We start from the raw sequence: 26,339 nt of genomic DNA, 5'->3' as shown, positions 1-26,339 counted from the left end.
CTTTATTTTGTTTTTTTTTTTTTTTTTTTTTTTTTGGTACCGGGGATTGAACTTGGGTCCCTGCCCTTGCAAGGCAGGCCACCGAACCGCTGAGCTAAATCCCTGGCCCGATTTCGACAGTATTGAATCTTCCTGTGCACCAACATGGACTCTCTACATGTATTTAGTGTCTTTGATTTCTTTCATCAGAGTTTTGTAGTTCTCTTTGTGCAGATCTTGTACAGGTTTTGTTAGATTGATGTAAACCTTCGTCATTTTTTTCAGTGTTGGTATAAATGGTCTCGTGTTTTAATTTCAGTTCCACTTGTTTATTGCTGGTCATCTGAGGAAGTTCTTTTCTTCAGAAGTTTGTTTGTGCTGTAACAGTACGATCCCTGACCTGTGTATGTTTGCTCCCCTGTGCTCTCACGCCATGGCCTCAATGCAGAAGACTTCTGTGGCCTGAAGGAGTGGGGCTTCCTCCTCATAAGCGGCCGTCAGTTCTGCAGGGACACCAGCTAGCTTCTCTGCCAGTGCAGTACTGACACTCAGTACCCAAAGGCCACATCAGGCCCCACAGGTTGAGAGCCCAGCACTGTCCCTACGTTAGACCCACTTGCAAGTTGGCCTTGGGGGTCTTCTGACTATACCAATTAAAATTTGCACAGCCCTTTCCTCAGGTTTGATTAATTTGCTAGGGTGACTTACAGTACTCAGAAAACACATACTTAGTTTTACTGGTTTAACACAAAGGATTTTTTTTTTTTCTAAAACAGGGTCTCACTATGTAGTTCAGACTGGCCCCGAGCTCTCTTTGTAGCCCAGGCTGGCCTTGAACTCCCAGCAGTCTGCCTGCCTCAGGCTCCCAAGTGCTGAGATTACAGGTGTGTACCTCTTTGCCTGACTAGAAGGAATATTTTAAAGGATACAGATAAACAGCTACGTGGGCAGGTCCTGGGCCTGGTCTGGAAGGGTCTGGAGCCCAGAGTCTCTGACTGTGGTGCAGGGTGCCCTGGCCTCTGGCACATGGATGGCTGCTTGTCTGCCTGCCTGTGAATCTTCATGTGCTCAGCAGTCCAGAGGGTCCCGAATCCTGGCCTTTCAGGCTTTTTAGAGATGTCATTGAAGATTGGGGCATAGATGACATGTTGAAATGTGACTGGACAGAGGCACTGACCCAGTACTAACGGTAGGGTGGGGAAGCCCGCAGGGCTTCTGCCTATAGTCCTCAGTGTGCCTTCTCAAGGGCCTTGTCCCATACTGTCACACAAGGATCCCAGCTATCAGAAGGCTGAGGCAGGAGGATCGAAAGTTGGAGGCCAGCCTGAGCAACTTTTTGAGGCTGTCTCAAAAGGAAACAAAAGGGCTGGAGATGTACCCAGTGGTACAGTGCTTGCCTTGTAAGCAGGAAGCCCAAGGGAAAAGCATTTATCAGGTGAAAGGAGAGCAAGTTAGTGTCCCAGAGAGGGACTGCTTTCTGAGGCCAAACTGCCCAACGTTCAGTCTTGTCACCTGGGCAGCGAGCTGGGAAGCATGGAGGGAAACCTGTGTCTGTGCGTCTGTGTGTCCGTCTTGTTACACTGGTTTGTTTATAGAGAACCTGTCCATTTGCTCAGCTCGGGAGGCTGGGAGTGCAGGAGAAAAGTGCGGTCAGCTTGGATCTTCGGAGAGTCCCAACTCTGCTCCAGAATGGGTCTCATTTCTGTATCCCCTGGAGGGAGGGAGTCTAAGGGCAGCTGTGCAGGTTTTTTGTCTTCACCAGGCCAGAGCCCTCCTGGCCTAGCTTCTGGTACTGGGAATCGAACTCAGGACCATGCACTTGCTGTGCAGGTTCACTGCTGCTGAGCTAAATCCCTGGCCCTGCTTTGAAAAGGCTTTTCAAAAAGACTTCCAAAGTCTTGGGCACAGTTTATCAGTGGCACCAGCTTTGTGTACCAGGCTTTCCTAGGCATCGGTGTAGTGCCTAAATGTGCCCTTTTGGGAATTGAAGGCCAAGCCTTCACACTGAGCTACATTTCCAGCCTTCCTTTAATTTTGGGGGTGGGGGTCCATGGCTCAAACTAGGGTCCTTGTGCTTGTGAGGCAGGTGACGGAACCACTGAGCTAAATCTCTGGCTCTTCCCTTTAATTTAAAAAAATGAAATGAGCTGGGTGTGGTGGCGCACGCCTATAATCCCAGCACTCGGGAGCCTCAGGCAGGCGGATCACTATGAGTTCAGGACCAGCCTGGGCTACCTAGTGAGTTCCAGGTCAGTCTCAACTACATAGTGAGACCCTGTCTCAAAAAAAAAAAAGAAAAAATTTAAATTTTCTTATTTACTTTTTGCTTTGACATTCTTTTTTCTTTTTTGGTACTGGGGATCGAACTTGGGTCTTTGTGCTTGTGATGTAGGCGGCGGAACCACGAGCTAAATCCCCAGTCCTTCTTATTTACTTTTTGGTACTGGAGATTGAACTCAGGACTTTGTGCCTATAAAGCAGGTGCTAAATCCTGAGCTAAATCCCTAGCCCTTTAATTTTATTTTTTGACATGGGGTCTCACCAAGTTGAACTTTGTGATCCTCCTTTCTCATCCTTCCAGAGTGCTGGGATAACAGGTGTGTCCTGCCTAATGTGCTCCCTTAAAGGAGACTGAGCCCTGGTTGGTCACTATGGACAAAGGTCAGATCCAGTAGTCACAGTGACTGCACTTGTGTGGCCACTGGGAAGTGTGAGATCCCAGCACTGCCTTCTCCACGCGCCTCTTGTGCAGGGGTGGTGCCCGACTGGCTCCTGCAGTGAGGGAGGAAGTGCTGCCATTTTGGTAACGGTGGCAGCAGTGGCTTACCTGCAGAGTGGGTGGCTTGGGACAGTAATGATTGCATATTGTCCTTGTGCTGTTGGGGCCTTGAGTCCAGAGCTGTGTCCCTGCACAGGGTCTCTTCTGGGCTGGTGGATGGGACTGCTCGCCACAGCCTCCTCTGGTGGCTTTTTTGCTGCCCCTCCTGGTGGCCAGGAGAGGAGGACATAGTAGCAGGACTTCCACGTTCCTTTTGGATGTGTCCCGGAAGAGCTGGGCAGTTGGAGCTGCTTCTCCGCTGTAGTCTCTTGCCCAGCACATGCTACTGGTCAGGATGGGGACTCAACCTCTCTTTCCCTTGGGAGAAGGAAGCACAACACCATTGACTGAAGTGCAGCCTGATTACTATTGTTTGAATTCTTTTTTGTCTTAAGAGATAGGATTTACCTGTATTGCCTATGCTGCTCTCTACCTCCTGGGCTCAAGTGATCGTCTTGCTTCAACCTCCTGAGTAGATGCAACCACAGGTGTGTGCCACTGTGCCTGGCTTTCAGGTGCTTTTTGAGAGAAAACTAAAAAGCACGCTCCAAGCACCTGGAGTTGGGTGCCAGTGGTTTACCTGCATGGTTATCGGTCTGCTGGTGTCCCTTGAGTTTGCGATGCATATGGTTTAACAGGGCTGATGAGCTTGACTGGAGTCTTTTTCTGTCAAAGCCACCCAGGCCCCAGTGCCTTTGTACTGTGAAATGGCAGCTTGGGCACTGAGGAGCCCTGGTCAGCCAGGTTGTGACAGAGGTAGGCTCATTTCATTGTGCGACCCCACCCCCGTGCTACTGAGGATTGAACTCGGAGGCACTCTCTCATTGAGCCACATCTGCAGCTCTTTATTGGAGTTGCTATTACTATTACTATTTTGAGACGAGTCTTTCGTCTCAAAATTACTATTTTGAGACGAGTCTTTCAAAGTTGTCCAGGTAGCACTCACACTTCTAAGCCTCCTGCCTTAGCCTCCTTATCCTGGGATTACAGGTGTGTGCCACTGTGCCTAGCTACACCAAACTCCTTATGCAGATATCACAAGCTGTCCTCACTTCATGCTTTAGGAACCGGAAGGGAGGGGAAGTAGCCCCTCCGGAGTCCAGAGATAAGAGCCTGGTCTGCTGCTGGGGCCTGGGTTGGCTCTGGAGGTGCAGGCAAGTGTTGTACAGAGGTTGCTTCTTCACCTCCCGGCTCTCACTCCTCTGAGCCCGATGTTCACAGATCCGTCTGTGTTGCGAGTCAGGCTGCTTCTCCCCAATGTCAGGCAGAGCCCTCAGAGGGGCCAGGATAAGCTCTGTGGGTGGAGACCCGTGAAGCAGGTAGTGATGATGCCCCTTCAGAGCTCCAGTGGGGCGTGGGGTGAGAAACCTTGGGGAGACCATCTGGCTGATGGAGAAGACCTGGGACAGTGGTGTGCAGTGCAGGGCAGGAGGAATAACCAGGAGCAGCGGGACCTGTGACCCGAGAGGCAGAAGTGAGGCTCCAGCACTGTGTGTTCAGAGAAGAGCTGAGGAGGGTGCCGGACTGGAGCAGGGTTACAGGGTCATGGGTAGGGCTGGAAGATAGAGCTGAGGCTGTATCTCAGACAGTGAAATGACGAGAACCAGAGTGGAGACACAGGAGGGAGAGGACACGCTTAGTCACTTCCCTTGTTGCTGGGACAAAATACCTGACACCCAAAACTTAGGGGAGAGATAGATTTATTTTGGCTCATGCTCCCATCTGTAGCTAGCTGGCTCCAAGGCTGAATGGCATGGCAGAGGGCAAGGGGGAGCTGCTCAGGGCACGCAGGAAGCAGTCTGGAGGGAGGAGCTGGATGGAGATGGACCCTCCCAGTCCCCCCCCCCAGCACGTCACTGGGAGAGGCTGGGACGTTTCCTTGGCCTGAGCCTCCTGGTCTCCAGTCTGGGGCTGTTGGGGGCTCCTACATGCTTTCCTGCATGAAAGCCCGCTGAGTGTCTGGGTGTGGGCTCGTGGGTTCCCCTCCAAGGAAGCTGGGATGTGGGGTGGTACTCAGGCTCTGGGAGCAGAGCCCAACCCACTAAAGCCTGATCTAGGACTTTGTGATGCTGCTGGGGACTTGGGGGAAGAACTCCCAGTGTGTGTGGGGGGTGTTTGCAGATGAAAAAGAGAGGGTTGTTAACTCAGCCACTGGTGTGTGTGGTGTGGCTGAACTGGGGGTGCCCTGTTAGGGGCTCATGTGGAGGATGGTTCCAGGGAGCCCCCAGCCTCAGGAAGGTGCCTTCCTCAGTGGAGGAGGTGTTGTGGGGAACACAGGAACAGCTGCAAGCAGGTACTTCTCTGTGTGGAGTCTGGCGCCAAGGGGGAAGTGAGGCTGAGTTTCAGGGGTCGGGTCCTCTGCAGGGCAGCACGCAGCTGTGTGGGCTTCACAGCTGCACCGCGGTTGGTAAAGCATAGGGCTCATTACGGGTGAGTGACGTTCCCCCATTCGTTTGCCGGGCTGATGTCCAGCCCCAGAATTGACCCCACTGGGAAACAGCTGTTGCCCATGTAACGCAGTGAGGCTCTGGCCAAGCACATGGGCAGCTCTCATCCACAGGGATGTGTCCTCGTGAGAGGGACGGTGGAAGCAGACAGGGAGGGCGAGAGCTGTGCTGCCCAGACTGGAACACCCCCACAGCCTTCGGGGGGCTGTTCCAAGCCACCCCTTTGATGAGACAGTCATGGCTTTACAAATGCTCTTTCTGACTCCATGTCATACAGAGTCTCACTGTGTAGCCCAGGCTGGCCTTAAACTTGTGATCCTCTGCCTCAGCCTCCTGCCTGCTGGGGTTACAGGTGTGTGCCACCATGCCTGGCTCCCATATAGTAGATTTGAATTAAAAATTAATAGAATTCACTTTGGTGCCTTTTTGGAGTGTGGGTCCCAGGGGGAGAGGGCCTGTGGGCCTGTGGTGTGGGGTGAAGGAGGACAGTAGGAGGGACTTGGGCCCTGCCCTGAGCTTAGGAGAGCAGCTGGAGACAGGGTGCTGGAAGCACGGTCTGTGGAGGCTGGGTCGCCGAGGAGAGTGGGGGAGTGGGCTGGAGGGTGGTGGTGATGGAAATGTGCTCAAAGTGGCCCTCCATGTGGGAGGCCATTGTGCCTCCTGGGACAGCCAAGCACATGGACCTTAGCTCCTGCAGGCACCTGGGGCTAGGGCCCACCCTAACCAGGCAGGAGTGCTCAATCCTGTCACCTGAGCCAGATTTCTCTCACCAATCTGCCTTGCAGATTGACTTCCTGCTGGCTCTCTGTCTCCTGGCACCAGGAGCTCAGCTTGTGGTTTTGCTCAGCTTGTGGTCTTGGACTCCTTGCCCCCCCTCCCCCCCCCCCCGCCCCCGCTCAGGGGCTTCTTGTCCCTCTGAACAGACCGTCCTGTTACCAGTGTCACCTCACTGTCTTCATTCTTCTCATGGCCATCTGTTTTTTTTTTATTTGTTTTATTTTGTTTTTTTGAGACAGGGTCTCACTATGTAGTTGATACTGACCTGGAACTCACTATGTAGCCCAGGCTGGTCTCGAATTTACAGTGATCCTCCTGCCTGAGCCTCCCGAGTGCTGGGATTACAGGCGTGCATCACCACGCCCGGCACGGCCATCTGTTATTGTGTCACTGTCTCATTTCTTCTGGTGTCCTCAGGCCCCACCTGCTTCAGCTCTGGACCTGCACAGGGCTGCCCCGCGTGACTGTCCTGGTGGTTCTGTGATGTGTGAGGGGAGACTGGTTTGCCATTATGGGTTGAATTGTGCCCTGCCAAAAGCCACACTGCAGTCCTAGCCCCTAGCACCTATAAATGTGATCTTATTTGCAAGTAGGGTCTTCACAGATGTAATTTATAAATCAGGATGAGGCTGTGCTGGACTAGGGTGGGCTCTAACCCAGTCACAGTGTCCTAAGAAGACAGGCCTTGGAGAAAGTACATAACCACGTAGTGGAGATGGCACTGTAGCAGTGTGTGCCAAGGAGCACCAACCCTCCCAAGAGCCACTGGGGCTCTAGTGTCAGGACCAAGAGAAGGTGACCTTCCCTCATGAAGCCCTCAGTGTGGCAGCTTGGGCACGCATTGGATCTGAACTCAGGCGTTGGTGAGCATCTCAGTGTTGCGCCTTCCTCCACCTTGGAGGAAATCCATGTTCTGCACTGGGGTCTGATTGCTCTCAGCCCCTGCCCTTGGCTTCCAGTAGAAGGAGGGGCTGCTGGCTCCTGATGTAGTTCTGTCCCTGAACTGTGGCACTAGTTGAAGTGGTGGGGATGGGACCCTGGCTTGTCTCTACTGAGCTGTCCTGAAGCCTGTGAGGTGCTGTGTGTGCTTTGTGGGGGCCTGTGGGTTGTGCTGGACATGCTGTTTCCTGTACACAGTTGTCTAGCAAGTCTCTTGTTAGCATGCTTACGAGTTTTTGTTGTTGTTGTTTTTTTTTTTTTGTTTTTGTTTTTTACAGGGCCTCACTGTGTAGTTCAAGCTGACCTTGAATTCACTTTGTATCCCAGGCTGGCCTCCAAGTCATGGAGATCCTCTTGCCTCAGACTCCCAAATGCTGGGATTACAGTTATGTGCCACCATGCCCGACACAGTAGGTTTTGAATATCTGTCAGTTACGGAAGATGATGGTTCTGCATTTCCTTGCTGTTATCTTCAGTGAGATGTCCACGTGCATGTCATTGTGGCAGTGATATAGTCGGACGTGAAACTGGTGTCATCTCCAGGGCTCAGTTGGATTTAGTTTCTGATCTGTGGTCTTGTGTTGGCATCTGGTCCCCTCCAGGGAGGACAGCCTTGCTCTGGCCTTCTGTACCCTGATGCTGCTGCAGGCTGGATTTTTGACTGAGGGGGCCTTGCTGGGTCTGTCTGTTTCCTCCTCACAGGGTGATGCTCTTCTCCTTTGTCAGGATTCCACAGTGGGCTGTGTCCTCTCCAACTTGCAGTCTTCCTCTGCTGGCCTCCTGAGTGCTGAGATGCCAGGGTAGGTGCGTTCCTGTCCTGTCCTCCTTTGTAGCTGGCACTGTGTTGTATGGAAGCACTCTCCTTTCTCCTGTGTGCTGTATTGATTTTCACAGCTGACGATGTGTGTGTGGATTTGGGGATTTCCCTTCCTTCTGTGGCATGATCTACTCTGTCTCCATGTGCATCTTGCCAGCAGCACCTTCATTCTCCTTGAGATCTGGCCTCAAACCCTGTATCCTGAGGTGCTCCAGCTGTGGAATCAGACATTTCTTCAAGGACTGTGTGCCCCTTAAATAAAAATTAGGTATTTTTCAGTTATTTGCTGCTGAGGCCTTTGTAGGGCTGATGTGTGTTTTGTAAAACCAGGAGTTTGTTTTTTTTGTTTGTTTGTTTGTTTTTTAGACAGGGTCTCACTCTGTAGTTGAGACTGACCTGGAACTCATTATGTAGCCCAGGCTGGTCTCAAACTCACGTGATCCTCCTGCCTCAGCCTCTCAAGTGCTGGGATTACCGGTGTGCACCACCACACCAGGTTGAAACCAGGAGGTTTTGACAAAGCAGGTGACAGGCCCTGGAGTGGCATGTGAGCCAGAGAAGGGAGCTGTGTGGATATCAGGGTTCATGGGATTGGGGATCATGGCCAGCCTGCCCTTCATCTGGCTGAGGGTGGACCCTGAGGGCCCCTGTCCTTCAGGTGTGGCTGAAGTGAGAAATGGAGCCAGGATGCCCACACTTGCCGTGTTCCTGGTGGCCCTGCATTCTCCGTCGCTCAGTCAGCCTCCTGGTTGGAGCACACAGGTGTGGCTGGCCCTGGCCTGGGTGCTGCAGTTCTTGGTGGGAACTGTGGACAGCCGTGGTCTGTGGCCAGCAGGGTGGGGGCTTTTCTCACTGAGCACACTGAGTGCCTGAGGTGCAGTGGGTGCGAATTCAGGTCAGATGACCTCAGTAGGGACAGTGGATTAGTCTTTGTGAACTATCCCCTGGTCTAAAGTAGCCCCCATGGTGGCTGGTACCTTTTTTATCTTTGGTGGTAGTGTTGGAGATGGAAACCAGGGCCTCCTGTATGCTAGTCAAGATCTGTACCACTGAGCTACGTGCCCAGCCCTTTTAAATTTTTTTTTAGGCTTTTTGAGACAGGGTCTCACTATGTAGTTGAGACTGACCTGGAACTCACTATGTAGCCCAGGCTGGTCTTGAACTCATAGTGATCCTCCTGCCTCAGCCTCACTAATGCTGGGATTACAGGCATGCGCCACCAAGCCTGGCCCCTTTTAATTTTTTGAGACCTCTTGCTGAGTTGCACAGGCTGGCCTCAGACTCATGATCCTCCTGCCTCAGGCTTCTGAGCAGTGAAGATTACAGATATGTGCCATGTTACTCACCTGGATGGTGTCATTTGAAGTACTCACAAACCTGCCTGGGTTGGGCCAGCTGGTCCATACCTGTGCACGGGAAGTCCTGCGCCAGGCCCCGTGGCTGCCCAGGTGTGCTCTTGATGGCAGTGTGGATGGTGGCCCTTGGCCCTGCTCCTCATGCCCACCATGTCTCCTGATGTGTCCTGTCCAGTCCAGTGCTGGGTTTTAGGCCTGTGTTTCAAAGGCTCATAAAGGAAGTGTTTGTTGAATCCTGTTGAGAGTGTGGACTTGAAGGATGAAAAGTGGGTGTCGAGCTGTGGAGGCATTCGTGTAGCCTTCTCTTTTGATCTGACAGTGTATTTTGCTGGTGTGTGAAGTTAGACTTCCTTGCTTTCCCAGCACGAACTGTACATTGGGCCACATGGTCCCTGCACTGTATTTGGGACAGATGGTCATGAGGGATGGCCTCCAGGGCAGGGTGGCACTGCTGGGCGCAGCAGCAGTTGGGGACAGGTGCTCTGGAGAGCTGTGGAGGGGCCCTCAGGAACTCTGTTCTTGTTTCCTTGGGTATCTGTTTCTGAGGGCCTCTGATCTGACTTCATGAGTAGCTGCCTGTACCCCTAGGGGAAGGTGACTGCTGTGGCTGTCCACTCTTGGTGTGGCTCTCTTCAGCTTGCTGTTGTCTGTTTTGGCCTCTCCCTCCTAGAGCTGGTGGCTGTGGTGGCTGAGGACCCTGAGCAGGACTGGAGCTGTGCAGAGGATGAGGTGCTGTCTGCATGCTGGATCTCCCTGGGGTGATGTGGACCAAGCTGCCCACTCCTGGGATGCTCAGCCTAGGGCTGTGAACCCTCTTTTATGGTGACCCTGTGTCAGTCCAGCCCCTGCACAGGGGAAACCTCAGCCTCAAGGGGCTGGAGCCCCGGTGGGAGGGGCGTTCAACTGCTGGAGCAGCCCTGAGGATGTGGGGGCCCAGCAGTTGCTTCTGTGGGTCAGCACCCCTAGCCTGGCTTCCTAGCAGGTGCCCAACTTCTAAGATGTTGCCGCCATTGCCTCCTCTCCTGCTCTTTGCCAGCTTTTGGAGCGGGCAGTGTGCACCTCCAGGGCTCCACCCCTTCCCCAGAAGCCCATGTTATAAGCTGCAGGGGAGGGCATTCTAGGTAGTTTTCTGTGGGAGAGTGCTTCTCAGGCAGGCATGTCCATAACATTTTGTGTAGGTGGGACTCAGTGTGTGGCAGAAACAGTTCTCTGTGTGGTCATGGGAGGTTTCTCTTTACAGAAACACAGCTCAGAGGAACCTGTGAAAACGGACACATAAGCCTGAGGGTGATCTCAGACCCAGTGATGGCTGGGGCCGTCTGACAGCTGGTGCTCTCATCTGTGTGGATGGAGGCAGGGTCAGCCGTGGTCACAGTCATCACTGAGAAGCTGCAGAACCAGAGTCTGGATGACCTCACCCGCAGAATCCGCGGGGCTGGCCTGGTGAGTTGGCTTGGAGACCAGAGGCAGTCTGGGAGGTGAGGGGCCTGGGTGGCCAAGGGCGACAGGGTGCAGTGTGTGAGCAGCCCTCAGAGCCTGTCAGCAGTGTCACTACTGCAGAAGCAACCAGACTTGGAATGGGAAGCTGACCGCATGTGGACCTTGGACATCACCAGTGCATATGTGGGCATTGAGCTTTCTTCACTCCTCACTGTGCACACAGGGCTTTGTGAATTGACCGGTGTTGTTCCTGGGCCACTGCTGGCTCTTCACACTGTGGGAACGGCTGACCTGCTTTGCACAGCAGCTGCACCATGTGTGCTCCCCAGCATGGCACAAGGGGTCTGATTTCCCCACACTGTTTGGCACACTTATTCCTGTCCAGCTTTATGATGACACAGTCCTGGGGTGTGAGGCGCATCTCACTGTGACTTGTACTTGTTTTTGAGGTCCTGGACATTGAGCGTAGGACCTTGTGCATGCTAAAGCAGTGATCTGCCACTGAGCCACGGCCCCAGCCCTGTGTGGATTTCTGTTTTGACACAGGGTCTCACTGAGTAACTCAGGGTGGCCTGGAACTTCTGAACCTCTGACAGCCTCCCAAGTGCTAGGACTGCACAATGCTTGTCCCAGGCTTGACTCTCCATGTGATTTTCATTCGTGTTTCCCCAGTGACTAGTGATGAGCATTTTCTCACGTGCCCATTGTCAGCTGAATGACTTCTCTGGAAGAATATCCATTGGGACCCTTGGTTCATTTGTAGATGGGGTGATTTCTCTTTATTGTTGGTTTGTGGGATGTTCCATGTATATTCTGGACCTGGTTCCTTAAAGATGCATGATTTGCCACACTTTCTCCCATGCAGTGTTCGTGTTTCATTCCCTTAATCCCTTAATAGTGTCTTTGATGTACAGAAATTTTCATTTTGATGAAATCCATTTGATCTATTTCTTCTATTTGGCTTTTAGGATCCTATACAGGAATCCTTTGCCAAATGCAAGGTCATGAAGATTTATTCCTATACTGTTTCTATTTTTCAGGGTCGGGAAATTGAAAGTTAAACCCAGGGCCTTCATACTGAGTTATATCCTCGGCTTCTTTTTAATTATTATTATTATTTTTTTAATATTGGGGATCGAATTTAGGACTTTGCACTTTCAGGGCAGGTGGTGGCAACACTGAGCTAAATCCCCAGCCCTGCTTTTTAAATTTGTGAGACAGAGTCTCCCTAAGTCATTAAGTTGCCTGGGCTGGGCTTAAATTTCCCTGCATCAGCCTCCCACAGTCCTAGCATTACAGGTGTGCATGATCACACAGGCCATACCTGTTTTCTTTGAAGAGTTTATGGCTTTAGCTTTTATATGTAGGTCCTTGATCCATTTTTAATGTGGTATAAGATAAGGGTACACTTTTGTATTTTTGCACGAAGACAAGTTGACCAGTGTCATTTTTTCAAGAGACCGTTGCTTCCCATGGAACTGGAAAAGAATTTTGGCATCCTTGTCAAAAGTTTTCTTTCCTTCCTTTCTCTCTCTTTCTCTTTGTCTCTCTCTTTCTCTTTCTTCCTTTTGTGGTACTGGAGATTGAGCCCACAGGCACTGTCACTGAACTCCATCCCTAGCCCTTTAAAAATGTTTTTTAGCTGGGCGTGGTGGCACATAACTGTAATCCCAGCACCACCTGGGAGGCTGAGGCAGGAGGATCGCTGTGAGTGCGAGACCAGCCTGCGCTACCTAGTGAGTTCCAGGTCAGTCTCAACTACATAGTGAGACCCTGTTTCCAAAAGCCAAAAGCCAAACAAACTAAGATTTCTGTAAATGTAAAATACACACTAAGTTTCAAAGACTCAGATTTAAAAATTTGTTTTTGCTGTGTACAGTGGTACACACCTGTAATTCCTATACTTACAGAGGATGAGGCAGGAGGATTACAAATTCTTACCTTGTAGGTCAGGCTGGCCTTGAACTCACTCTGTAGCACAGGCTGGCCTCAAACTTGTGATCCTTTTGCCTTGGCCTCCTGAGTGTTGGAATTAGGCCACTAAATCTGACTTGTACATCTCAATTTAGATAGTAAATTTTTATTTAAAAAAAAACAATAAAAGTTAATTGCAGAAATATTTGATCCTGTGCCACGGAGCTGTGTGGGGTCCATGTTGTCCAGACTTAGCAGTGGCTGCAGTGTGGTGCTGAGGGGCTGAGTTGATTTTGGCGTAAGGTAAGTTTAAGTTGCAGTAGCTGTGTGGCAGCATCTGTGGTGCTGATTGGCACAAACAGTGCAGTCTCTGGGTTTGCCAGTAGCAGTCTTCAGGTGAAAGCCCTCCTCGAGTCTGCTCCGTGGCCACACTGCCCTCCCCACCTTCCTCCCTGGCGGCCCTTGATCTTCTCCACTCTGAGACTGCCTCATTTCCAATCTGAGTCACAGCCCATGGCCTCTGGGGTTGGCTCTTCACTTCTTGTAAGTGCCAGAGCAACATCGGGCTTGTGGGATCTCCAGTTGGCTCTTTGTGCAGTGGTGTGTGTGTACGTGCATGTGCACGCGCATTCCATGGCACCAAGGGAGTGACTGTGGTGTGTGAGCACCTGTGTGTCAGTGTGCCCCCTGGAGGGTACACGAGTTCTGACACCCTGTATTGGCTAATGCAGGAATTGGCAGGCTGCTTGGCCTGGGGCTTGGGTTTGTGGGTAACTTCAGGTTAAAGGATGTGCTGCCCACCTTGAGGAGGATGGACTTGCCGGTGCCCAGTGACCACAGATGTGACAGCTGATGAGGACGGTGTGGCCATGGCTTCACCCTGGAGCGGTGCTGAGGGCCAGGGGTGGTGGGGTGGGGCTTGGAAGGGGGATGGACAGGTTGGGGGCCATCATGCAGGCCAAGGCTTGGAGCATCTCCTGAGAGAGCAGACAGTGGCCAGGAAGTAGCAGGTCCTGAATTTCACCTGTGCACTGGGGCTGTGCTCAGACCCACTTTGCTGTAGGGCTGTGGACCTGGATGCTCACCTCCTGGGAAGCAGTCGGTGGCAGGCTAGGAGGAGTTGTCGTGGTGTGCTTGTGAAACGTTGTGCTCAGGGTGTGAGTGAGGGCCAGGGCTGGGCCCTGGCTGTCCCTTTGGATGGAGAGTGCATTGTGGCTGGGAAGAGCCTTCCTGGCTGGGGCCTGATGGCAACTGGAGGCCTCGTGGCTGGGCCCTGGGCTCATAGTACAGTGACCATGCTTCAGTGAGTGCAGCAGCCCCCAGGCAGTGGGCTAGAGAGCGGCAAGAGAGTGGAAGGGGGCCAAAGAGAGCAGGGAGAGCTGCCAGACAGCCAAGGCCACCAGTGCTGGGGCTGGTCCAGAGCAGGTAGAGGGCAGAGGAGAGGTGTGGTGAGCTAGACTGGGGGCAGGGGGTGCAGGGCAACTGTCTACCCTGTCCTGAGTGGGCATGGCATGGCAGGTGGTAACCTGTGCATGTGCCTGCTGTGCCCTGGCTCAGAGTAAGTCTGTGGTCCCAGCACCTCTACAGTGTCTCCCAGGGAAGGTGCAGAAGCTGCTGGGTCTCAGCAGGGTGCTCAGGTGAGATGGCCAGTATGTGGCCCCCTGCCCTCCTGCAGTCCCAAGTGTCAGGTTCCAATGCACACCTGGCTGCTCAACAGCATGGACCCAACCCCTCAGTGAAGTGAGGAGTGCTTGCTGGGTGTCAGGCTATAGGTCAGGCTGTGCCATGGGGGCCCTCATGTGTGTGTGCCTTGATTTGGTCACCCCAGGCCAGATGCAGGCCTGTAACCTCCTTGAGATACCTGTGGGAGTCACTGGAGTGGGCCAGGAAGGTCCAGTCCTTGCTGGGGTCGTCACTTTAGGGTGGGTGCTGTTCTGCTATGTGCTGGGGATGCAGCCCTTGGGAGGCAGGCTGTGAGCAGCTGTGCCTGTGGTCCTGGTGCTTGTTCCAGGCAGTGGCTGGGCTGGGTGGGAGCCTTCGGCCTCACAGAGGGGCAGAGAGCTCCGGCCTTGGGGCTGGAGGATGTGCGGCCACAGCAGAGGCCGGCAGCCACCCTGACAATTTGTACCATGGTACGACTGACTGTCTTCAGGTCCTGTGCCAGCTGGAGTTGCTAGTAGTGTGTGGGTTGCTTGCTCCTCTGTCCATCTGAACCCGGCTACCCGGTGTCTGTGCCTGTGCTAGTCCCTGTGTAGCCAAGGGCTTGCTCCACACAGCTGTCTTAGCAGAAGTAAGGTCCACTGTCTGCACAGCATGTCTATCAGTGTGTCTTTTTCTGGGTCACAAAGCCAACTTTTACTCCTCACGTGAAGCATGAGACTTTGTGGCAGAATTGTAGCCTAGGAAGAAGGTCTGTGGAGTTTGCCAGCATGCCCTCCTGCCGGCTCTCAAAGCTGCCTCTGTGCAGTGGTTCTCCTGCCTTCCCAGAGGAGGGGCCCTGCTGTCTTGATACCTCCCAGGAAGTAATCCCTTGCAGCCTGGTCTGGGGCATGGGTCCAGCTGTTGTGAGAAGGAAGGCCCTTCCAGGGTCTTGGCTTGTATCTGCATTGCAGAGGGGTGGGGTGTGAAAGCTGGTGTGTCTCAGGCTGGCCAGAGGAGGGCATGGGAGCGAAGGCAGAGCCCATAGTGGCTCTGAAGAGCAGCATGCAGTTACTCAGTGAATCTTGTTAGGTTTTAAAAAAACCTCTATTAAGAAATGTGTACCAGAGTTCAGTGCTTCTCATTTTTATCACCAAAGAATGTATTAGGAGAGATAGAATTTATTGCAGTGATAAAAATGTAGGAATATTTCTTCTCTATGCATTTTCATGTGTATGTTGAAGCCCTGAAACTTCTTTTACCACTTTCAGTGTTCTGCCGAGAGACTGACCAGGAGTGACCACTTGTTCCCTTTGGAGGTCAGTGGTAAGTTTCTGGGGCCCTGGGGGCCTTCTCAGGCCTGGGGAGGCTGCATATGACAAGGTGGGAGTGGCCCAGGCCAGGAGGGGTCTCAGGACTGGGTACAGGGTTGGCTTCCATATGAGGCCTGGGACCTGTTGTGTCCCCCACAACACTGCCACTGTCTTCCCCACCAAAGGGCCAGGGTCAGGAGTGGTCTGAGCAGGATGGGTTAGGGTCAGGCCCAGGGCAGCCTCTCCTTTCTCTGCTAGTGGCAGTGTGGTTGGTTGGGCTGGGGGTACCTCTGGAGGTGTGAAGCCCACCCTGTGACATTCCATGACCATGAATGAGAGACATGGCAGCACTGCATGGTATGTGCAGTCCAGCCTGATGTCTGTGTGTGGAGCTCGTCCCTGCTGTCCTCGTGGGAGGTTCACGGGACCCATGTTCCTGGTACACAGCATCTCTGCTCCTGGCCAGCCAAGCCAGGCTTGCGTCACTGTGGCTATGACTGGCTGGTGTCCACGTGCAGCCTCTGCATGATTGCATGGCAGGAGGCTTCCCAGGCTGCTAATGTGAAGGATTGTGCTAGACTCTCACACCTTCCGCAAGTGGGTGGAAGCAGGAAGTGAGAGTGCCAGCAAGCCAGTCCCCCACCACCCGCTGGCCTCCTGGGGCTCATTCTGTCTACAGTGCCGGATTGACAGTCTCCACCCTCAGTCAGAGCCACTCAGGGCTCCACACTCTTAACTTCTTGCCTTCTGCCCCCAGCCTTGTCCTGCTTCCCTGGGATACCCTGGCACATGCCTTTCCCCAGTTGTGGGCCTGCTTATCTCCCGTAAGTCCGCATAGCCTCTGTTCCATGTTCCTAGCTGGACAGTAACTGTGGGAGCAGCAGAGGAGGCCAAGGGGCTGTTGGACTCGTGCCTAGGGCGTGTCTAGGAACCTGCAGGGCAGGTGGGAGGGCATCCAGGCTCATAGCCAAGCTGCCTCCACGTGAGGAGACTCACACTACTGAGTGTGCGTGTGAGCCACTCCAGGTGGCAGTGCCCACAACAGCTGGACAGGTGGAATGGCAGCCATTCTGTGGGAGCTCTGCTGGCCCACATGGAGTCTAGGTATCAGGCAGGGTCTGGGTATGGGCAGTTGTGTGGGGAGCCAGGGCCCTTGGCTACTGGGGCTGGGAATGTTGCTGGCTATTGATGGCCTAGGGAGGCCTGGCCTTCCTGGGGTACTGAAGGAAGCTTTCCTGGGCCACTCAGCACAAGACACTGTCAGGGTCCCAGCCATCTGCAGGCTTTGCCACCCTGTGTCACAGTGGAGGAAGTGTAGGCTTGAGAGTATTGGGGTCTCTGTCCCCACGGCCCGCTGCAGGGTGGGCATGCAGGCCAGGCCTCTGCCCTGCTGGTGTGGTGAGGTTCAGGTGTCCATAAGAAGAAAGCACGTGGGGCTGGCTCTGCCATGGCAGGAAGGAGTATGGCTGTCAGAAGCAGCTCTGAGGACCCTGGCAGTGAGGGTGCACCCCAAGATGTTGGCGGGGACACATTAGAGGCGTTTTGGTGACACAAGGTGACAGCAAATGGAGGTAAGGGTGGATGGCAGTTGGTGTTCCTAAAAACCTCTGAGACCAGTGTCTCCCTTGAGGAAGTGGAGCCAGTTCTGGGCTGACTGCTGACCCAGGATCAGCAGTGATTCCGATGTGTGTGCCTGTGCCCCTGTGCAGGGCCTGAGTGCCTCAGAGCGGGATTTGGGGCAGCCGGGCCAGTTGGCCTGTGCCCCGTGGGCTGGCAAGGGTGGCCCCTCACTCACCTGTCTCTTCTCCTGCCCTTGTGTCTCCTTAGTGGACAGGAGCCCCTGGAAGACCTTTCGAGGAGGATGGCCCACCAGAAGGCAGGCAGCTGCAGGCCCTTCCCACCCGTTCCTGCCAGCTCCCTGCGGTGCTACTCAGGCCCAGGATGTCCAGTGGCAGCCCGAGTCCCCAGCGGCATGCACCGGCCTGGGTGTGGGCAGTGCCGTGGACCTCCGGGAGAGCATGGGGCCAACCACAGCCCCACTGACCAAGCGGCACTGCCGGTCCCTGTCTGAGCTGGAGGAGCTGGCCCGTTGCTGGTCGCCATGGCGCCCTAGTGGCTCCAAGGTCTGGACTCCAGTCTCCAAGAGGCGCTGCAACAGTGGTGGGAGTGCCACACTGCAATGCTGTAGCGGTCTTGTGGGCACAGCCCTCCCCAGGAGCCCTGTGTCTCCCGTTGGCCCTGCTTCGCCCTTGGCACCCCGGCCGGCCTCCGCCAGCAGTGGCTTCGTGGATAGCAGCGAGGGTAGCACGGGCTCGGAGCCATCCTGGTACCCCACAGGGCCCTGCCTGCTGTCCTCAAGGCGCCGCCTGTCCCTCTCACAGGAACATCTTGAGGACACTGGAGGCCGTCTGCCCTCAGCCAGCAGCACCCCCACATCCACACCCGAGCTTGGCCAGCATCATAGCCTGCTGCGGTGCCATTCACAGCCCTGCGTGCTGGGCGGGAGGAGGAGCCGGTGCAAGCGCAGGAGGGAGGAGGACACCAGGTGGACACGCCCCTCCTTGGACTTTCTCAAGATGACGCGGGTGAGGCTTCACTGTCATTTCTGGGTGCGGGTGGACCTCGCAGTCAGGTTGGTGCTGGCAGGTGGCTGGGTGGTTTCTGTGAAGCCATTCTCTTCTGCCTGCGGGTCTGGTTAGGGTCCCGCGCCTGTCCCAGCTTCTGAGCCCCAGGACGAGCCCTGCTAAGGCAGGAGGAGCTGTGCATGGCTCCCGCGTGGGGCAGCCTCCTGGAGTGGCTCACCTTACAGGGCTCATAGTCTGCTGGGGTGATGTGAGATGCCATCAGGGCCCTGCCCAGGCCAACCCTGGCTGAGCTGCACTCAGGATGTCCCTGCCCCTCTTTGGGACAGTTCCTTTTGAAGGGGCTTTTGAGTCCTGGTCTGGAAGGAAGCTGGCACTGTGGAGGTCCTCACATCCGTGCCTTTCTGCCTGCCTTTTGTGAGCTCTTGGGAATCAGAGGAGAGGAATGGAGTGGTGGCCTGGGTTCCTGGCATGCTTCTGGGGAGGGCCTCGTCTACTTGGGTATGTTTGGGCTGGCTGGGGAAGGAGGCAGGAGTGGGGGAACCACAGCAGCAAGGCTGAGGTGGAGGCAGGGCTGTGCCCACCTCCCTTCAGTTGCCTCACCAGCTCAGCCTTGGGTCTCACCTCTCTTTGGCCCTGTGGGGCACCATGTGGGTGGGTGTTGGATCTGTCCTGGGGGGAGCCGCTCAAGTGGCTGAACCATATGTCAGGATGGGACAGGCCTGCCAGAGCCTGGCATGAAAGCAGGGTGACCAGCAGTGACTGTAGGATGCAGTGGGGCCTGATAGATGCCCGCTTTGGGCCATGATGAGGTTATTGTGGGCTGGCCCTCTCGTGGCTGGCAGAGTCTCTGGAGGATTCTTTCTGTGGACACCAGTGGGATGTGCTGTGGGGCTCAGGGTCTGGGGTCAGGTCGGTGACAGCAAGCTGCCCTCTGCTGGCAGAATGGGGCTGAAGGAGAAGCTGCCTGGAGGGGAGCTTGTAGCTTGGTGCCTTTCAGGGCTGGGGACATGTTGATGACAGGGACAGCCTACTCTGGACCCCTTGGGAGGAAGGAGTATGCTTTGGATGGTTGTGACTGGGGTCAGGACAGGGGCAGGCGAGTCCCAAGGGTAAGCTGTAGCTAGGGCAAGGATTCGATGTGCCCCAGTGTGGCATGCTGTTCCCCACTGGGACAGGCTGCTGTGGAACATGGCAATGCGTGGTGCTTTAAGGCTTGGAGCTTCTCCTTGGGAGGAACCTCAGGGCTGGAGCTATGGCTCCTGGAGCACAGAGGGCTGTGGGGTGAGCAGGAGACCCCGGCCATTGACACCTTGCATTCGTGTGGCCCTTGGGAGCCGGTGGGCTGGTGCAGGGGCTCTCTGGTCTATTCCTCTCCTTCTCCAGCTCAGTCTACCCAGGCTCCCATAAGTCCACCCAACACCACCTTCCTGCGTTTCTCTGCCTCTGAGCTTGTCAGCTTCCATTTAATCAGGTGCCACCATTGGGGAGGGAGACTGAAGTGGAGACACAAATTGTGGTAGTCATGAACTGTGGCCTGACAGCAGGAAGCATCATAGCGTGGGCTCTGGTCTTCAATGGGCCTGTGGGTCTGGGGGCTCCCTGCACTGCAGGACCTGCCTCCTGTGCCTTCCATGTGTCCTTTCTGGGGGCTGTGTGGGTATCCCACTTTTTCTGGAGTGAGGGACCAGGAGGGGTGTCCAGAGAGACAACGTGTCACCCATGTGACCCAGTCCTCCTTGCATCCAGCAGGAGCGTTCAGGCTGGGCTTGAAAACTTACTGTGCAGCGGTGCCTGGAGGAGCTGTGCCTCTGCCTGGGTACTGGCCGAGGCTGACCTCAGGGCAGCTTTCCCTTTTGCAGTTGTTAGATTTGGGTATTTTTAGGTAATCTTGGTGTCTTGTCAAAAGCTTGCTGCTTGTCAGAGTAAAACTTTTCTGCTCAACAAAGACGCACACACGAGCGCTGAGACTGGTGTGGGGAGATGTAGGTGTGTATTCCACATACTGCACAAAACTCATGAAGTTCCCATTCTCTAAATGTCATTGGCATAGTCTTTCATGATTAAGCTAACGCCTCAAACTACTAAAAGCAAAGTAATGGGCAAGTGTGTCCCATTTCAAGATTAAGTGGCTGACTTTGCCATGTTTTCTTTTTTTTGGTACCGGGGATTGAACCTGGGACTTTACACTTGCGAAGCGGTTGGTGGAACCACTGAGCTAAATCCCTGGCCCAAGCCATGTTTTCTTAATGAAGTCATGCACAAGGTACATACAGCACCATTCCTGGACACAGGCCATGTGGGGGATTTGTTGCATGTGATGTCTTGTGATTATTTTGGTTTCACTTTTTTTTCCACCTGCTACTAGGAATCAAACTCAGGGCCTTGCTCTTGCCAGGCAGGTGTGGTGCCATTGAGCTATATCCCTGGCCCCTCTTGCAGTTATTTTGGAAATGGAGCCCTCCGCCCAGCCCCACCTTGCTGCCCTTTCTGGTTGGAAGGGGGGCAGGGGGCACAGCACAGGACACCTTCATGGTTATTCTCTGCCCTGTACTACAAGAATAGAAACGTGATAGCGTCCGAGCTGTTCAGTGGCTTGACCTAAGCTTTGGTGGTAAGGTTTCAGATTTTGGGGGGAGGCAGTGGCAGCAGCTTGCACGTGGGACATCCTGTGCATGGAAGAGGGGTGCCCTGAAGAGCTGTTTCCTGTGCACCCCAAGCCTGTCCCAGCCCAGGAGCAGCCTGCTCCAGATGCTGCGCTGGCTGTGGGCGTGGCACTGTGGCCAGCATGTGGGGCTGCCCAGTGCTCACTTGCACGGCAGGCTTCTGGGTGGCTCTGGGGCGGAGCAGGTGCCTATTCTGCCCAGATTGGGGTCGGGTGTGTTGGGTGAGTGGTGTATGAGGAGCCAGTGTGCAGGTGATGAAGAGCCAGGAATTTTCACTTTCCAGACAGAAGCAGCACCTCCGAGGGTGTCCCTGGGGAGCCTGGGTGTAGAGAGAGGGAAGCGGGCCCTGCAGGGTGAGGGTGGCCTTGGGGCTGAGCCCAGGCGTGAGGTGCCAGGCATGCGGGTGGAGTGGGTGGCTGTGTGTGACCTTGCGGCCCCGGCACGCTGGACCTTGCCTTCCTTGCTGTGCTGCACTGTTGTGTGTCCTGTTCTTAGTGCCACGAGTGCCATCTTTGTGGAGTAGTAGGGGTTGCTGAGTAGCTGAGGCTTCTTGCCAGAGCTGCACAGCTGTGGTCTAGGTGAGTTGGTGTTAGGGTGAGAGGGTGATAGGTACCAGTAGCAGCTCCCGCACACCTCAGGCCAGTGTCTGTCCACAGGATGGCTTCTGTACTGTCAGCCAAAACAGTGTGGTCATTGAGATTTAAGATCTGACTGCTCATAAAGTAGAGCCCGCTGGCCTTGGCACCTGCACCACCCTGCAGGGACTGCCCTGTCCTGCACAATGCCAAGCAGTAGCGTGGGGTTTGCATGTAAGAGATGTAGATAATCAAGTTTACTATGATTTGGGAAAAAAAAAAGGATGTGACAAAGTGTGGCCAATTCTGTATGTATGATTTAGTTCTTTGGAAGATTCTCAAACACTTTTTATAGCTGAACAAGAACAAAAAACATACAGCAGTGTGTCTTGTGGAAACAAGTACTTTTTTTAAAAGTACCAACTTCTGGGAGGTGCTCTGGCCTCCCCGGGTGATGTGCTTTGTGTTGCTGTGGGACTCTTTCCAGGCAATTTGTAGCCAGAGAATAGATTTCCTGTCATGTGACCACGTGGCTGTTCATAGCTCTGAGGAGGATGCTGTCTGGCTTGCGGGGCATAAGGGGCCAGTGTCATTCCTGTCCCAGCACTGCTGTGTCCACGTGCTCTGTGCACTGTTTCCCATGTCACAGTGCCCAGCACCCACGGCCTTCAGGTCTGGCCATGGTGGTGTCTGTGGCTCAGGAGAGCAGCCCAGACTGAACCTCAGCAGGTAGCACCCAGGCAGGGGAGCCCAGAGGAGCCATGGTAGTGTACAGGATTGGCAGATGGGCCTGAGCTCTGCGGGATGAGAGATGTGAGGCCAGGCTCAGAGGTGGTGTCGGGAAACAAGCCCATGGCATCCCAGGATGTGTGGTGCAGCCGTGGGGGCCATGTGGGAGCAGCACCCCAGTGGACAGGACTCCATGGCTGGGAGAGCTTGGCCTGGGCGTGCAGTCTGGAGGCTGAATTGATGGGTAGAGCATGGAGGAGAGGGCAGCACAGCCAGAGGACGAGGCTCTGCCACCCAGCACCAGGGTGGGGCGTGTGCCAGGCAGCCCTTTCTGTGTGTTTCTGTCTTAAAGTGAGATGAGGAAGCCGTGTAGGCTGTATATGAAGAATGCTTCATCACAGGAGCAGGGAGGAGAGTGCGGCAGGCTGAGGGCTGGTACTTAGGACGGCTGGGAGTGAGGGCTGAGGTCCAGGGCTGACAGGGAGGCAGCCAGGAGTGTCACCCTTGTCCTCCGGGGGAGGTTGTCGGAAATGGGGCACCTGGCTCCTGCCTGGTCCTGTAGCTGAGTATGAGACTAAGTATGAGGTGTGTATGGCGGTGCGTGCCTGTTGTACCAGCACTCTGGGAGGCTGAGACAGGATGGCAAGTTGGCGCTTAGCCCGGGCAACTTAGCAACATCCTGTCTCAAAATAATAAATAAATAAATTAAAAAAAAAAAAAAAGGTCTGGGGCTATAACTCAGTGCCAAGGCCCTGGGTTCAATCCCAGTACTGCCTCCCTCACCCGAAAAAGGAAGAAAAATGGCGTCTCCAGAGTACAGCCCACACTGAGTTCCCTGGGCACCTGGGTCTCGCCAGGTGCCAGGCCTGATGAGCTGGGTGCCCTTGGTCTGGGGGGGCACCGCAGGTGCCATGCAACCTGCTGCAGGGAGCGCAGGGCTGGGCTGTTGCCACACGCAGGCCTCGTGCTGGCCAGTGCTGCCTCACAGTAGGCCACAGCAGCACGTTCAGCCTGTGTCTTTTCTGTTGCAGACTTTAAGAAACTCAAAGAGTCTCTGCTCGCTGGACTACGAGGCCAACGAAGAGGATGACACCCAGGTGAAGACAGTTGTGTCATCCCCATGTGATTCGCAGGGCCTCGTGAGCATTGTCATGCCTGGCTCCAGCCCGTGGACCTCGGGGGAGCCTGAGGCTGGCGAGGGTGAGGGTGGGAGCAGTGGGGACCCCAGTGACTGGGACAGTGCCGGCGAGGAGGGGGTCTTCCCTCTGGACCACGGCGACTTGGACCTGGAGCAGATCGAGAACAATTGACCTGGCTGGCCGGCGCCTGCTTCCACAGCCAGAGAAACTGCTTCTTGCTATTTTGATCTTTGAGACGTAATTTTGACCCAGTTTTTCCTAAGAAGTATTTTGCATTTTTATGGCTTTTACAGTTTGGGGAGAGCTTCTCTATTTTGGAACGAGTTTTCAGATGGGCATCGTGTTCAGCGCGAGTTGAGCTGTGGTCCTTCTGTAAGAGGTCTACTGTGAAGAGCAGGAGGCGGTCATTGCTAGGACCCTGGGGTGCGTTGTCTGTACCCTCCTCTGGGCCGGTCTGTGGGCAGTTGTGCCCTTGGACCTGGTTGTCCTGTGCTGGCTCAGGCCACGTGGCCTCCCAGCTCGTGGGGGGCACTGCTGTGCAGGAGAGGTGCTGAGGATGTCACCCCAGAAGTGGCCTGTGGCCATTCCACTGGCGCCTTGTCTGAGTTAAATAAAATGTGTTGCTCTGCTTGGCCTCCCTGTCAGTCTGGGTTCCCGCCGTGGGGATGGGCACCCTGCTGTCTTGGTGTGGTGCTGCTCAGACTAGAAAGCTGTAGGGATTTCACAAGGCTTGATTTGAGGGACAGTGCTAAGAGGCAGGCATTTGAGATATTGACAGGGAGCAGTCATCTTTGGAGAAATTTTTCTTTCTCCCTGCACGCCCTGCTTCCCCTTGGGTTGAGGCAGACCCAGGTGAGCAGGCCCAGAAACAAGTTGTGTTTCCAGGGCCTGGTGTCCTTACACTGGGAGGTGGCTGCAGTGGCTTCCTTCGCATTACTGCCATGGACTGTTGTGCTGTTAGAATCCAGGCTCCTGCCTGAGGGGCCCTGAGCTGGCAGAGGTGCACATAGGGCGTCTTGGGAGGAGGGCGGCAGCTCAGTGGATGCAGCTGGTTGCATAGAGGCCTCCGGGGCTCAGTTCCGGCTCAGGCTGTCCCCGGCTGGTGGCCCCTTAGTGGTTTGCAGCGTCTGCTGCCCTTGCGAGCAGGCCCTCCTGGGCGAGAAACAGGTGGTCTTATTTTGTGCCCCTGCTTGGCTCTGCCAAGGGCCACACCCTGGCCCTGCCGGGCTAATGTGTGCTGGGCTCTGCCTGTGGGGCCTCTGCACCCTAGTGCTCTAGATGCTTCCCTGGCTAGATGCCCCTGGCCCTGCCCGTAGCCCCTTCTGTTGCACTCCAGACCTGGCGCTTGCCCTCTCCCTGTGCCCCTCCTGCCCTGCCCTGCCCTGCTTGGCACCCTCAGCTAGGTGTGGGCCACCCTTGGACACCTGCTTTCCACTGCTCCTTGTCACCTACCCTTTGCTGGAACCTGGGGTTGGTTCCTGGCTGTGCTCCTGCCTGCCCAAGCCTCTGCCCATCTCTGCTACTGGCTGGGTGTCCACATGTCTGCACCTGAGGAGGCCAGGACAGAGTGCCAGCTGCCAGTGTCCCCGAGGCTCTGGCTCCCCAGGACTCTTTCCTGAGCAGGCCCTGCCCTCTAGTGTCTGTCTGCTGATGCACATCCCTTCCCATCCGTGTGTGTGTGTGTGTGTGTGTGTGTGTGTGTGTGTGTGTGCACGTGTGCGTGCACGCGCGTGCAGTGCTGGTGTCCCAACCTCTTTTTGGTACTGGGGATTGAACCCAGGGGATTCTGCACTGAGCTATATTCCCAGCCCTCTTTATCATTTGAGACAGGCCTTCCTTAAGTTGCCTAGACTGGCGATGAATATGAGATGCTCCTGCTTCACCTCTCTGAGTAGCTGATGTTCCAGTGTGCACTGCCACACCTGGCCGTCCAGTGCAGTGGCATCGAGCACATGTACACTGCTGTGCAGCTGGCAGCACCATCTGTTTCCAGAACTCTTCATCTCTGGTGCTGGAGCTTGGTGCCTACTCAGCACAGCTCCGCCTACTCTGTCCCTGGGACCTGGTGGGCAGGGTGAGCAGCACTGTGCTGGTCTGTGTCCCCCCTCCCCATCCTGCCCTGCTCCTCAGTGCTGTCCTGTGCCTCTGCTTGCTGTTTGTTGATCCTGGTGACATGGGTGGAGTCCTGCTTCTCTGGGCCTCCCCACTGCCCTGAGGACAGAGATGCCCACTCTGGCCCTGCCCACCCCTGCAGGGTGCATGTGCACACCAGGGCATCCGCTCTGCCGAGCAGCGTGCTCCTCGGGGTGGCACCCGGGAGGTGCAGGGGACAAGCCCTTCTCCCCAGAGCTGTGGTAAGAGCGGCCACCCTGCAGCACTACATGGGAACCTTCACCCGAGATTCCAGCTTTCTGCCCAGGACCCTCAGGCGGGGTGAGGCGTGGGGTGCCTGAGCCTGCACCAGGAGTCCCCCCAGCTCCCAGAGGTGGTCAGGGGTCTGGGGGGTCCCAGTCTGAGTGGCCTTCAGAGCAGTTGTCTGTCTGCTGGTTGGGGCTGAGGGTGAGCTAGAGGGCTGCCGTGCGTGGGGGCGCCTGGACGCATGGCTCTGCCATGGAGGTCATAGGATAGTGAGAGTGGTTAGATTAGGAGCAACTTGGAGGAAATGGATAAGACCCTGGAAAAATACTGCCAAAAACTGACTCAAGGAGAAAGACAAATAGTCCTGTGACTCCTGAACAGAGCAAAACGGTAGTGCAGAATCTTCCTGCCAGGCCAGGTGTGGTGGCGCATGCCTGTGGTCCCAGCACTAGGGAGGCTGAGGCAGGAGGATCACTGAGTTCCAGGCCATCCTGAGCTACATAGCAAAATCTTATCTCACAAAACCCCCTAAAATAAAAAGAATCTTTGCCAAGAAAGCACAGCCACAGATGGTTTTGTAGGCAAGTTGTACAAAACGTGAGGGAAAACTGATCTTTTACTATTTCTTCCAGAGAACCTTCCAAGAAGACTGCACAAGATCTCGACATGGAAATGGGATGGAAAAGCTGGCCTGTGGGGGCCGTCGCTGGCTGGGGTGGTGGTTTGGAGCCCTGGGTTTGTCTCCTGTGAGCTGAGTCCTGCAGGAGGACCGACTCCTTCGTATCTGGACAGTGCTAGAGGACGGGGAACAGAGGAGGGCTGCATCAGAGACCTCTGCACACCCTGCTCCGCC

At 54.9% G+C, this 26,339-nt stretch overlaps 1 protein-coding gene across 3 annotated transcripts; it reads left to right on the top strand.

The window, feature by feature from the left end:
- Nucleotides 1-7,319: 7,319 nt before the first annotated feature.
- On the top strand, nt 7,320-26,321 carry Fam53a (family with sequence similarity 53 member A). 3 transcript variants are annotated; one of them, XM_033758853.1, is made up of 7 exons: nt 7,320-7,760; nt 9,803-9,861; nt 10,373-10,575; nt 15,396-15,450; nt 17,265-18,022; nt 23,021-23,086; nt 23,422-25,963. In XM_033758853.1, the coding sequence occupies exons 3-7, from the start codon at nt 10,480-10,482 to the stop codon at nt 23,680-23,682; spliced, it is 1,236 nt and encodes a 411-aa protein (XP_033614744.1). In that variant the 5' UTR covers nt 7,320-7,760; nt 9,803-9,861; nt 10,373-10,479; the 3' UTR covers nt 23,683-25,963. The 3 variants fall into 3 exon arrangements, with proteins under 3 accessions (XP_033614744.1, XP_010639989.1, XP_033614745.1); XM_033758854.1 differs by lacking the exon at nt 23,422-25,963 and adding an exon at nt 26,119-26,321 and having other exon boundaries at nt 7,322-7,760; XM_010641687.3 differs by having other exon boundaries at nt 7,321-7,760; nt 23,021-23,505.
- The last annotated feature ends 18 nt before the right edge of the window (nt 26,322-26,339 follow it).

The sequence above is a fragment of the Fukomys damarensis genome, unplaced genomic scaffold (assembly GCF_012274545.1).
Source record: "Fukomys damarensis isolate Sample0158 unplaced genomic scaffold, DMR_v1.0_HiC HiC_scaffold_35, whole genome shotgun sequence".
In the NCBI taxonomy this organism is placed as follows: Eukaryota; Metazoa; Chordata; class Mammalia; order Rodentia; family Bathyergidae; genus Fukomys; species Fukomys damarensis.
Note: the sequence above shows the minus strand (reverse complement) of the source record. Positions and strands in the feature narration are given on the sequence as shown.

Coding starts and splice junctions, on each gene's coding strand:
- Fam53a (XM_033758853.1), top strand. CDS start 10,480: ATGGAGGCAGGGTCAGCCGTGGTCACAGTCATCACTGAGAAGCTGCAG. Junction 15,451..17,264: donor GTTCCCTTTGGAGGTCAGTG/GTAAGTTTCTGG, acceptor GTGTCTCCTTAG/TGGACAGGAGCCCCTGGAAG. Junction 18,023..23,020: donor ACTTTCTCAAGATGACGCGG/GTGAGGCTTCAC, acceptor TTTCTGTTGCAG/ACTTTAAGAAACTCAAAGAG.